Below are 13,116 nucleotides of genomic sequence, written 5' to 3'. Positions count from 1 at the left end.
ACTCTACAACTGTATATGTGTTCAAAAGTGGTTCTTTTGAAAAACAATACTAGTAACCTTATTTATCAAGGTGTAATACATTTTAAATTATTAGCCTTTTATGTTGTTAAAAGTGTTTTATTATTTTAGAACAAAATACGAGTATAACTAGTAATATTTCAGGAGCCGGAATCAAATAGGGATTTTATATCTCTTAACTTGATTTACCTAAACCTATAGACAATTTCCTCTAAAATTTTGTTTTTTCAGTTTCGTTATTTTGGGAGAAGTTGGAAATGACGCGGTTTAAACGGATTTCACATTAAACGATGATTTCTCAGACCATTTTTTCAGTTTAAAATAAATGTTAAAAGAGCGTCAGCCAACCACTTCATCAAAACTAGCAAAAACGATCATTGATTTATTTTTTTTAAAATAAATTTTCCTCTATCGACTTTAAGAAAACCCAGGCTTTTTATTATGCAGTACTAAACATACTACGAATTAAACTACTGAAATAACTGAAAAATATACTTAGAGATTCACCTATTAGTCGATTACATAATATGTAGTAGCTACAATATTAAAGTTAACTCTACTCCCAGTGGTGTTTATCACTAAAAATGTGAGCGATAAGCTCACTTTGGCAGGACAGAGCATGATTGATGTTCCGAATGGCATAAAAAGATACTCGTCACTTTTTCATTCAATGTTAAAATGAGAGTTGTAATCTATACTGCGTACGCATTAATATTGCAATGGTAACAAGTACAATGAAGAGGGTTAGTCTTTTCAAAGGCTAGGATTAAAGTAATACATTTATTTTCAAGTATAAAGTGTTTACTCTGTCAATGATAAACTGGAAAGGTTACTAGTTAGAATATATATGATTGTATACCTTGTTATATTCAGCAAACTTATATACAAACCTGATTGACTACTTCACACTTAGAAGTAATGAAAGCTAGCCATACATAAATTTCATAAAATAATCCTTCCGTGACTTTCTTTGAAATATTATATTAGATAACCGTGACAGTTTTAAATAATAATTCTTACACTGCTTATTATTACCATGGCAATATCCGAGTATCGCTTTAGTGAAAAATTAGATGGGATTTAAAAAATACTACAGGAAGCGCCTAGTTATTTCAGAAAAAACTTTTAAGCGACATAGTTCAGTTTATATTGAAAATCAATACAACTGTTTTTATTTGTATAATATAATATTGTATTTCAGAAACTGATAGCTGATTTTTGTTAACGGATAATAAATATAAATATATCTATTTCAATACTCATCAAAATATTTTAATGTACCAATTAATACTTCCAAAACATTGATTGTTGAAGTTAAAATTACAGTGAAACCAGACAGTACAAGATAACACCATTTTATTTGTAAAATATTATGGTATGTTTAAAGTTGGTAATAAACTTGGAATTGGGCAGAATTAATTTTTTACTATCCCCTTCTGGGTGGGGGATTCACTTCTGGGTGGTATTTAGCAGTTAAACCTAAACTGGGTACGTGCAGCAAAATCCAACGTGTTAGTTATATCTGATCAAAAAAATGTGTGTCCACCAGCGGCATCATTAACCGCTAATGTGGAAATACTGGGATGTAATGGTAGATCTATAGGTTTGGTCTACTGCGTTGATTACTGTTTAGGTGAATAGAGCTCCTGAATGATAAAAGATGCTGCTATGCATGAGGGAGTACAGTCCCCGGGTCGCTAAGCATTTCGTTCTTCCAAGATGACATGACTGAAATATAATGCTTTCTATCCTTTTTGCTAGATTTTTACGAGAGACGAACCCTACTCCTACCGTTAATTATCTTCAATATCTGGAAGCAACCGCAAAAGGTTCTTTTAGGACTAAGTGCATTGAGAGGTTTTTTTTTCAGCTTCGCATCTTAAATAAACAAAACTAGCCTAAACCCGCGGCTCCGCTCGCGTGGCAGTAGAGAGGGGTACATCAATCAAGCATCGAAAAGAAATACTAATTTTATTATACGTTTTTCCAATTAATTTATTGCTCTACTAATACATCGTAGCATATCATAAAATCTATTATAAAAGTTTTTTGTTTATTTTAATGCGTTTTGGTAAACAACGTTATTAGTTGTATTATTTGGAGCATAAATATAAAGGTTCTTCGGGTTTCCGACTCTTGAGCAAGCGACGTATAATTGACCGTGCGAGAAACATGAGGGTTCCAGATGGATTCCTGCGACGTTAAGTGATTGTCCTTGTGCCTTATTAATCGTCATTGCGAACGCAAGTCGAACGGGGAACTGAAGTCTCTTAAATTCAAATGGCAAGTCGGATGGAATTAAGGGGATGCGAGGGATGAAGACATCTTCCCCGGCAGATGTTCCCGACAAAATCGTTGCTTCAATGATATTTGGATGTAAATTTTTGACGGTTAGTCGAGTGCCGTTGCACAATTTTGGTGGTCGTAAGTTTCTCAACATCATTATCGGTGATCCTACTTTCAAGAGTAATTGATGTGACGGCATTCCTGATGGTTCAAGTGAGTTTAAAAACTCCACAGGGTAGTGTACAGCTTGTTCTGGATCAATGACGGTGTCGATGGACTTGTACGTCGTCACAGCTCCCGGTAGCTTGTCTTGAATAGATATGTTTAGATTAGTTACTTGATCGTTTCGTGGTGCTAGAATCGCTCTTTCTCTAAGCCATCCGTGATTTTTGTAATTAGTGGCAATGTCTTGAAAAACACTGTTAACAACATCATTGATTGATTCAGCCAAATTGCAGAAGTCCTCTGGAAATGTTATGGAGTAATTGCCTGGCGAATTCATGAAGGTTCCATTTCCAATTTGCAAAAGCCGTTCCGAAAATTCTTGTGAGGCCGCATCACTTTGCAGGCGAACACGCATGTTTGTTGTGAGCGTCAATATCTGAACTCGCCTCCATAAATATGATAACTTGAGACACGCATTAAGTTCATCTGCTGGAGTTCCTCTTGGAATAACAGGAAGAGTTTGACGAAAGTCTCCAGCTAGTAGCAAGAGTGCTCCTCCCATTGTTGCTTCTTGACCCCTCAGATCTTGCAGAGTCCTATCCAAAGCCTCAAGAGCTTTTTTGTTTGCCATCGTGCATTCGACCCAAATGATAACCTTGCATGTTTTTAGAACAGTGGCTTGTCCAGAATTTTTCTTGATGTTGCAAATTGGCGTATCAGTTGCACAAAAATCCAACGGTAATTTTAGCGCTGAATGCGCAGTTCTTCCTCCTGCCAAAAGAGTTGCGGCTATTCCAGAGGACGCAACAGCAAGTGCGATATCGCCATTCTTTCGCACTTGTGCAAGTATGAGGTTAATGAGGAACGTTTTTCCTGTTCCCCCTGGAGCATCGAGAAAGAATATACCTCCCTTTTGAGTTGAAATTCGATCCATAATTATGTTATATGACGTTCTTTGCTGTCCTACCAAAAGAGGTACGTTAGTCTCTACAAATCTATGTAGTTCATCTCGATTGTAGTTGGTCTCGCGTACAACATCAGTATCCACTATGTCAATGTCGTCTCTTGGTGGTGAAAGGAGTCCTAATTCCTGAAGAGGTTTGTTGACGATGGACAGACATGTATCTTCGATATTTATTAACGCTTTGTTGTAAAGAATATCTGACATTTGCAAATCGAAGTTGTTCGCAGTTCTACGCAGTTGCAATAAATAATCTTCGCTAAGAGAATCGCGATGTTTTTCCCACAAAGCCATTGGATCGGATGGAGCACAGGTTGTTAAAATAATTGAGAATAGAAGACGCATCTGACAGGGCATAGATATTGCAGCTGCTTCGGACAATGCCGTATCCCAATGTTGATCATCTTCTAGAAGTCCCAATTTCTGGCACGCTTGTCGATATGTGGAACAAACCTCACCTTCAACAGTGCGTATATGTTCGAAAGATGTCGGCCCTTTTACAACATGCAAAAGCATTCGCAAGTAAAAACATTCGGCGTTGTTAGGATGTACTGTGTATACTCGGCCTAGAGCATCACTTCTTCTTATCGTTGTTCCAGGTACTTTAACACCTTGTTTCCTTTGATAAAATTGTTTTTTCGATATGTTCCACGTATAGTATTGTGGAACTTCTGGATATAACAGTGTCTTTGCGAACGGGTCTTCGGTGCATAATTTGAAGAAGGCAGTCAAGGTAGTATGTGGCGGATCGGCTGCCAATTGAGCCGCATTCTGGGGTGTAAACGTAATTCTTTGGCCGTTTTCCAGATGGACAACTGTGGGATGGCGATCGTGTATTGGAAAACTCAGAATTCTCCAAACTGCCTCATTACTTGAAATGTATCGTCCCATCTGATATAAACTTATTTCATCATTGTCGTTACTGACTCCAAACATTGCCATATCGCTGCCTTTGTTTATATATTTGCATATGTATTTGATCGATTTGACAGAGTTGCAGTATTCTACGTTTATATGTGCCTGGAAGGTTTTTGAAAGCAAGGGAGTGTATGGTACCACCCAACGGTTGTCAATTTGCACTTCTCTTTGTTTGATCTTGCCTACTGCTACATGTCCTCCGTCTTCTGGTTTTCTTCCTTTATACTGTGGATAGCCATCTTGTCCAGTTTGAGTTTCGAGCAAAAAAGAGCGTGGATATCTTTTCGTGCACTGTCGATCTTTCATGCAGGAGGATGTAGGATTTAAATTTCCGCAAGGGCCGTGAATCATGCTTGAAGTGATTATGTTAAATAAAAGAGGATCTTCTTCTTTGTCTGGTATTTCGGCTGATATAATCTTGTCTATGTGGTCCGAATGAATTTTTTCTTTCAACCAAATGAGAATGTGTGCATGTGGTAAACCTCTTTTTTGCCATTCAATAGTATACATGAAGCATCTAACTTCCCCGTATATTCTCAATTTGACTATTGCATCCATCAGTTTTGTTAGTTTTTGTTTAAAAACTCTTGCTGTCAGATCATGTCTGTCTCCCGCAGTCTGTCCAGGAAGCAGAAGGGACTCAATTTCAACCCATTTTGGATTGCACGTGAAAGTTATAAATAAATCCGGGCGACCGTAACTTCTGACATACATCATAGCATCTTGTGTATATTCATGCATATGTCTAGGACTGCCGGTAAATGACGAAGGTAAAATGACGATTTTTCCAATATCTTCTGCATTTGCATCTCTCGATATTGCGTCCCTAAGGTGAATATATTCTTCTGCACGTAGTCTTTTCTGATTCCATCGCAGAAATGATAAACGTTCACTTTCAATTTTTGCATACATGTCCACCAAGACTTGTTTAAACAGTCGTCCGCAACGTAACAGATGATTATGCCCCTCTCTCACCATTATACGATAAGCGTAGTAATTCATTGCTGAAACCTTTTTATTTGTAGCGGCATGTGTCACTGCATCAATCTGATAAATGTTGAAATTGTATCCATCTTCGCCTTCCCAAAAAAGTAACGGGTATTGTAGAGCATCATAAGAACGGTGAGTTTCTGAAATGCGCTGCAACAAATTACTCCGTTTTTGTAGAACAATATCCCGTTTATCAAATTCATTGCCGACAATTATAACTGCAACTTCATCAGATGTTGGGGCATTAAAACGTCTTTCGTGCTCTCCTGTTGGTGTTTTGTCTGCTCTGATAACAATTTTATATTCATCGCTTGGCATTCGTTGTAAAGCATTTTTGAACATTCTAACCAAATTGTTTTTTTCTTGTAGCATCTGTTGTAATGAATCTACGATTTTGCGGTCGACTCCTGGAATATTTCCACACCGTTGATCAATTTGAATGTCGTTATTTCCGGTAAAATATATTTGTAAAAATCGTGGATCTTGATTGCGTTCAGGTAATAATGACCCGGCTTGATGATAAACCTGTCCTTGAATTTTAAACGTAGGCATGTATCCCGCATGTGTCACTACTTTGGTTGCCCCAAAAGATGTCATCTGAAAGCAAGAGTTGTACTTTAGTATATCCTGTAGAAAACGTTTAGAGTCGGGAGTTGTTCCGGATGTTAAAGACAAAAGTGGCTCAGGAGGTTCTTGAAGTGGTAGCAGATACACCTTCCCGTTGCTGCAACACATTCCTAGTGCCTCGTTTGGAAATTTCCGTGCATGGCAATGTGGGCAAGTTACATTCATGTGACCGATATTCATTTTTGGGTGTTGATTGTAGTCTGCTGAAGGATCGTAATTAAAAGCTTGTTTATACATGTCATGTTGAAGTCGTGCATCGCCTGATCTGTTTGCAACCGCTTGATTACTTTGCATTCTCAATCTATCATTCAAATTTGATGTTTCTCTTTCTTCTTGCGACAGCATCATTCTTGATGCTGATGTTCGTATTCGATTCAATTCGTTTACCTTTGCGCGCTGGTCGTTGCTTTGATTATTACGAATTCGTTTTGTTGCTATCGCACGTGCGCTGTGACGGCTTAAAGCACTTTTTTTTCTTGGCGGCATTATGTTATTTTCCAATAAAATTCGTCAAAAAACTGCTCAAAGGAATTCTGTAAAAAAAATGTTGAGAAAAACATTCTTCAAAGAATATTTACATGAGAAAACAAAAATACTTGCCTATTTTTTTAAACCTTTTACTGATGGAAAATAACACTGTTCTTGGAAATTGTAAAAAAGATATCAAATCACGTTTATCAAAAATTTGACATTTGTGACACGTTGTAAATGTCAAAAAATGTTTGTTTACATAGAAACGTCAAAAATATTTATGTTTACTTAGTTACTGTCAAAAATAACAACAATTTTTTGTCGCATTATATATGTTTACAAAGAACAGCTGATTAAAAATTTGAAAAGACTCTTTCACTTAATAACATATGTTTGCTGCAATGCATTTCTTACGGGTATTTCTGTAACCAGTGGGGCGGAATCCTGAATCGGGAAAGGGATAAAAAATATCCTATAACCTTCTACAGATCAAGACGAACAAATTAAAAAAAAAATTAGGCGAATCCGTCCAGCCGTTTGTGAGTGATGCTGTTACACACGAACAGTTTCATTTTTATATATATAGATATAAAATAATTAAAAAACGCTTACGTCATACTTAAATAATAATTTTAACGATTTTAAATATAAAATATACAATACTGTTTCCTAGATTTGTCGGAATTAGACGCTTTCTGTTATTTTTGTTTAGTCGTTATCTAAGTTGCATTAACGCGATATTCAAGAATTTATAAATAACTAGTGTTAGGGTCGTCATGGAAATTGTAAGAATTATCATTTAAACGGTCATGCTTCATTAATGTGATATTTTTAAAAAGAGTTACGAAAGGGTTCTTTTACGAATTTTATGTAAGGCTTTTATTCCTTTTAATAGAGAAGTAGGCAATATTATTTACAGTAGTGATCTATTGGTCTATTTACATTCACTTAAAAAATGTTCTTTATGAATATCATGAATGAATTATTAAAATTGTACTTTTCTTTAACCCTTGATTGAAATGCTTGATACTAGTATTATACAAGAACTTCAGATTGGAATAAACTTTAACTTTACGTAAAATATAACTAACTGTTATTTCCACAAGTTGCAGTGTGTAAATAATTTTTAGAATTGTATATTAATATCGGTATGAAAATTTAATTTTGCCAAAGAGAAGTAATGAAGTATATAAGTAATGATTTTAATCTTACAATTCCAGTTTGTTTATCTGTGTGCAACTCAGGTATTATTGTTGAATAACTAATTTCTAATCATTTACAACAACTGTAATGTATCTCGTCAATTTTGTCAGACTGTTGTTCTTATTAATTTCCTAGTAGAGATCGCCATATGAATAGATACACTCCTGACCGTTTTGGTTACGATAGTTAAGGGTGATTTTACGAATGTCGGATGATTTTATCTTGTAAGTTCCAGGTAAGATGTGAACGTGTTTGAATTTTCAAACTTTAATTTTGAAAACAACTAAACGTAAGAGCCTAGAGTTTATTTATGTGGCTAATATATTTTGTTGAGCTTACACCATTAATATATTGCCAGTAATTTTATAAATACATCTAACCGTAGCTACTGTATTTCAAAATAAAACAACTGAAAATTATGAAATGAGTCCTTATAAATGTTCCAGTGATATGTATCTATTGGTTATTAACACGTCTGACATAACTGATGATTAACGTTTGCTCGTGTCAAGCGAAGACCCATATATGTCTGAATATAATTGATGGTTGTTATACGACACAGTATATCCACTATAGTACGTATAAAACACTATAGCATATTAAAGAATAAAATATAGCAACGTATAGCATAATATGTAAATAATAATAATACAAACGCTTAAAGTTAACTCTTATAACAAATATAACCACCTTGGAAAATACATTGGCAACATTTTCAATTAACTTGGCAATAAAACAGGCTCTATGTAGTCAACTATCAACAGTTATCAGCGGTTTGTTTATTAATGAGAAAAACAAAATTATACGTCTTGTGGATAAATAGTGAAACTTTTTCATTACTAAGTTCTTTCTTATCTTAATAAAGGAATATACAATTATTATTCTCGTATTAAAATATATATGTTTTATTGGAACATATAGCGTACATATAATGTAACTTTATAGTAGTACATCTTTTAAACAGGTTTCACGCACTCATGCATAAGAGTTTGGTTCTGAATAAAGATTAAAAAGCTATGGAATGAATACAGCCTTAATAAAATATTTAATATCATTACGTCACTTAGATGAGACTCCAAGGACTCATTACAATGATAAACGTACAACTCTTTGGTAACTGACAAAACAACAGTACTTTGGGGTGATGGATAGTTTTAAACATTGTTGTTTATTTATTGACTGACCTTTTTTAACTGACTATTGGGATGTCGTGACATACTCGTATTAAAGGACACTTTACTGTAACGATATATGGAACATAGCACACATTCTTATTTGTAACTGTAAGAGGAGGAAACCATTAATTATTATATGTTGATTGTAACTAATATGGAAGCTGTAAATATTTTCGGAAGTATAGGTTCAGTTCTTGAACTGGCTTAAGGGTAAAAAGGTTTATTATAATAAATAACAATTTGGGTAAAAGAGTCTAAATTGAGGGAAAATCTGCTTAAACTATATATATTACTAAATAGATTTTTATTATTTTTTAAAATCTCTTAATAATTTAGCCCTTCTAATGATAAAAATGAATCTTTATAAGACTGAAAGATATTAGTTATATAGTTTATGTAGTTATATGTAAACGTCAAATTGATTTAGCCTTCAAGATTGGTTTCTTGAATCCGAACTAAGAATTATTGTCTCGATAAAAAAATCGGTAAGGATTTAAGACGAAATAAGAACGATTAGCAAGGTCATACGACATTAAGTTTATATGTTTGAAATTGTTGCTATTTACTAGTAATAAGTATTAATTGTTATTATTTTTGATTGAAATACTGTTTTAAACGTCCAAAAATAGGAATAATAGTTTTTATGTCACAAGAGATGGTCTTAGTACAAAATCTTCTGTATTGTTATATAACTTTTTTAATTGTAAAGACAAAAGGGAGATTGAGATAATAGAACAGAAATGTTGAAGATGGACATTGTATTGGCTACTATTAACTTAATTACATATAAAACACACAATTCAATACTTAAAACTTTTACTTTGTAAGGCCTTTCGATAGCCTTGCTTTACTTTTAATATCGAAAGGCCTCACAAAAACAGAGGGTGTAAGTATTGGTATGTGTTTCTTAAGTGTAATTAAGATAATAGAACAGCCTTGTAAACATTCGTTAAAAAAAAATGCAAAGTCATTATTGTCACATAACTTTAATTTTCAATTAATATTCAATAACAAATTTTATAAAAGTTCATATGCTGTTTAACTCAAACACGTTATTTATTTAATCAGATTTTGTGATATATTTTAATGTTAAAATTTTTAAAATAATATTGCATGACTTATCTTAGCAGTGTTGCAATATCTGAATGTTACTGGCAAATTTAATTGGGAAAAAAAGTGTTTACGTACAGCCAGCACATGCAAGTCTTATCAGATTATGTGGTGATAAAGATGTAGTACCACACTGAAATCCGTCAAATATACATTTACTACCTCAATTCAAAACGGAAGTGTATGCTTTATTGAGGCAGTAATTGACACAGTTTGAGAGAATCATAAACTATATTACGAGAACCTTACGTTACAAACGTATTGCATTTAAGTTAAATGGAACTATCACCACTAACAATGTTATAAACATGATTAATATCATGGAACACTTAGATTTGTATTCTGTACTTAAATACACTACGACCTTAACCGTAGGGCAGGTGTAAGTCTGCGGCTCTCTAACCGAGAGGCCATGGGTTCGTTTCCTGGAGGTCATACAAATTTACAAACTGTTTTTTACAGTAAATTTAAACGCCTATGGCCTTGAAATATCTGATTTCCCGTCGTTCTCGGATGGTTTTAGAGGCCATAGGTTCGATTCCTGGAGAAGTAAACACATTTGGAAATGGTTATGGACTGCAAATTTAAACGCCTACGTCGTTAATATGACTAACTCCTTGTGATTTGTTGTAAAATAGTGCATATATGTTTACAGACTAAAATGCTTATTCATATCATGGATCAGGAATATTTGTATGACATACTTAAACATACATATATACATACATACATATACTTAAACATTACCACGACCATAACCGTAGTAATAAGGCTGCGGAATCAGGAATAGATTTAGGAATCAGTTTACTAACCAAACAACATTGCATAGCCAAATAACTATGCAAAACTATAATTTAAAAAAATGATTTAACTATTTTCAAAAAGTAAAAAGTCAACCGTTCCAAAAATATATACCAACTCACAGCTATAATGTTAAATATATAGTTTTAAATTGGTTAAATAATAACTTAATTTTTTCGACAATACGAAAATTCATAATTTATCACACTACGAACTACAACTTATACAGAGTAATTTGTATTGCATAAAAATATATTGTTAAATATCATTGTTGATAAGTATAATTTACTATTTTGTAAAAAATTTACAATCAATTGAACATCAGGATTAATTTGATAAATAAAAGGTTTTTTGTTTGTTTGTTTTTTTTAAGTAGAGACCGATCCCCTTTACACCCCCCCCCTTACTTGTGAGGTAATACCTGTACACTCATTGTGTTGATACAAGTTTGCTACACCCTTTAAGAGGCGCAATAAAACCTCCTCGTTATTGATGCAATAGCAATAAAACTGAGAGTACTTAACGCCGCTGCCTAAGTGTGCTGCTTTTATTACACCTATCAAATAAAGTAACGAAAGAAATTAAAAACAACATGTTTTCCCTCACCAGCCTCAAGGTTCAGGAAGAGTTTCGATGTGGTTAATAGGCAATACAGCTTCATTAATGCTTGAAGTCCGTCACTAAACCATCTGATTCCTTAAACATCATGAGACTCTTTATACTTCCGACCTCAGGCTGCTCGTTGTCTCTGAAAGCTGAGACATTTAACAATTCTTCAGTTCTTAGGCTCTGGCAGCAGCTGTCCTCTGGCAGAATTCAAATTATGGGAGATCCTGGGCTCTACGAGGTTCAGACCTTTAGGAGCTCCCGGTTTCTGGTAGCACTCAGCATTTTGAAGCTCCAGAAACCTTAAAGCTCTTAACCTCTGAGAGTTCTGAGCTTCTTAATAGCTCCCAGCTTCTGATAGTTTCCAGCCTTGCTCACGAGAATTTGACATACATCCCGGTCTTTGGCTTCAAACAGCTACTAACCTCTGGTAACTTCCGGTCTCTGGGAGCTCTCTGCCCCCAACGACCTGGTAATTCCTGCCATTTCCTAAACTTATATATTGCGTTTCATACTTCACTGCATCTGTATTATAATAGTGAGACTAATGCAATATCAGTGAGCTACCCTAAAATACATGTTCACCAAACGGCATAACAAAAGACTCATAGCCATAGTACAAAATCGGTCTCTTTCAACGTATCACATGTTTCACAACTGTAGGATTACGGTATAGTTATAGTCACCGTGCAATATCGCATTTTTATCCTTTACATAGATTTATCTATCTGGGTTCGATTAGACTGTATGACTAGTCGAATTAGATTTGTAATTGTTTAAACTACTAAGGATTGCTGGAGAATATTAGGAGCTTTAGGCTAAGCACCCATTTATTTGACCAAGATGTGTTGTCCACATCACACTCCGTATTAAATTTATTCCGTCTATATTTACTTGGAATACAAACTGAGTCTATCTTTGTACATCAAATCAAAATTAAATTAATGGCTCCGCTGAAATAAACGAAAGAGTGATTCAATGAAACTTCAACTTTCACTTAAACAGAAAAATTAAAGCTGCTAAATACATGCTCTTTATTTAATATTCAAATTTAACTTACATTTCTAAACCAAATTTTATATATTTTCCAATCTAAATGTAATTTAAGGTTTAAAATAGCATTATTTCTATCTATATCATAATTTTTTTAAATTGAGTATTAAAGGCGTAATACTAAATTATTTTGATTTATTTTGCACAATTTCATTACGCGTAATTAAAATAAATTCATGGTATTTATTTTAATTTAATTAAACTCAGTATATTAATCAAATTACACTACCGATTCAAGCGAATATGTTAATACTTAAGGACTTTGGAATCAAAATAATTGACGACGAAGGTTTTTAAAAACCAACAAAAAACTAATTTATAACAAGAAACACGAAATAATTGTTACCTACTTAAGTACAGCCTCTTAAAAATGGATAGTACAATGAGCTTCTTTATTCAATCCTACAAAACTTCACTGGAGTGAGACGCGTTTTGTTGTGGAGTGCCGCGGACAAGGAGACTTTTGAGCTTTTTGCCACTCAAGAGATCTTAGGATCAGATCCGTTCTACAAAGCTTCTTAACACTTTATACTGCAAGGTGTTTTCAGCATTATTTCATACATATTGGAGATTGTAAACGTCTATTCTCAATTATGCAAGCAATATATTGAATACTGCAGAATAAGCAAAGGATATTGTCGTTAATATTGTTTATAAGTATTCGACCTTACACGAAATTACCTATTAAATAGTTCTCCAATCTATTTTACTGATCTAGATTGCTTTTGAACT

The 13,116-nt window shown here is 34.0% G+C and overlaps 1 protein-coding gene across 1 annotated transcript in view; it reads right to left on the bottom strand.

Annotated features, from left to right (window-relative positions):
- LOC124354421 overlaps positions 1-11,817 on the bottom strand; it is a 57,159-nt gene extending 45,342 nt beyond the window's left edge. The window contains exons 1-2 of the mRNA XM_046804865.1: positions 11,757-11,817; positions 2,477-5,745 (exon numbers count right to left, since the gene is read on the bottom strand). Coding sequence (XP_046660821.1) covers positions 2,477-5,745; positions 11,757-11,817 — 3,330 coding nt within the window. The remainder of the gene's footprint in view (positions 1-2,476; positions 5,746-11,756) is intronic.
- Positions 11,818-13,116: the final 1,299 nt, after the last annotated feature.

Source organism: Homalodisca vitripennis, chromosome 1 (assembly GCF_021130785.1).
Source record: "Homalodisca vitripennis isolate AUS2020 chromosome 1, UT_GWSS_2.1, whole genome shotgun sequence".
NCBI classification, from domain to species: Eukaryota; Metazoa; Arthropoda; class Insecta; order Hemiptera; family Cicadellidae; genus Homalodisca; species Homalodisca vitripennis.
The sequence above is the reverse complement of the archived record's forward strand: the minus strand, read 5'-3'. Positions and strand labels throughout refer to the sequence as shown.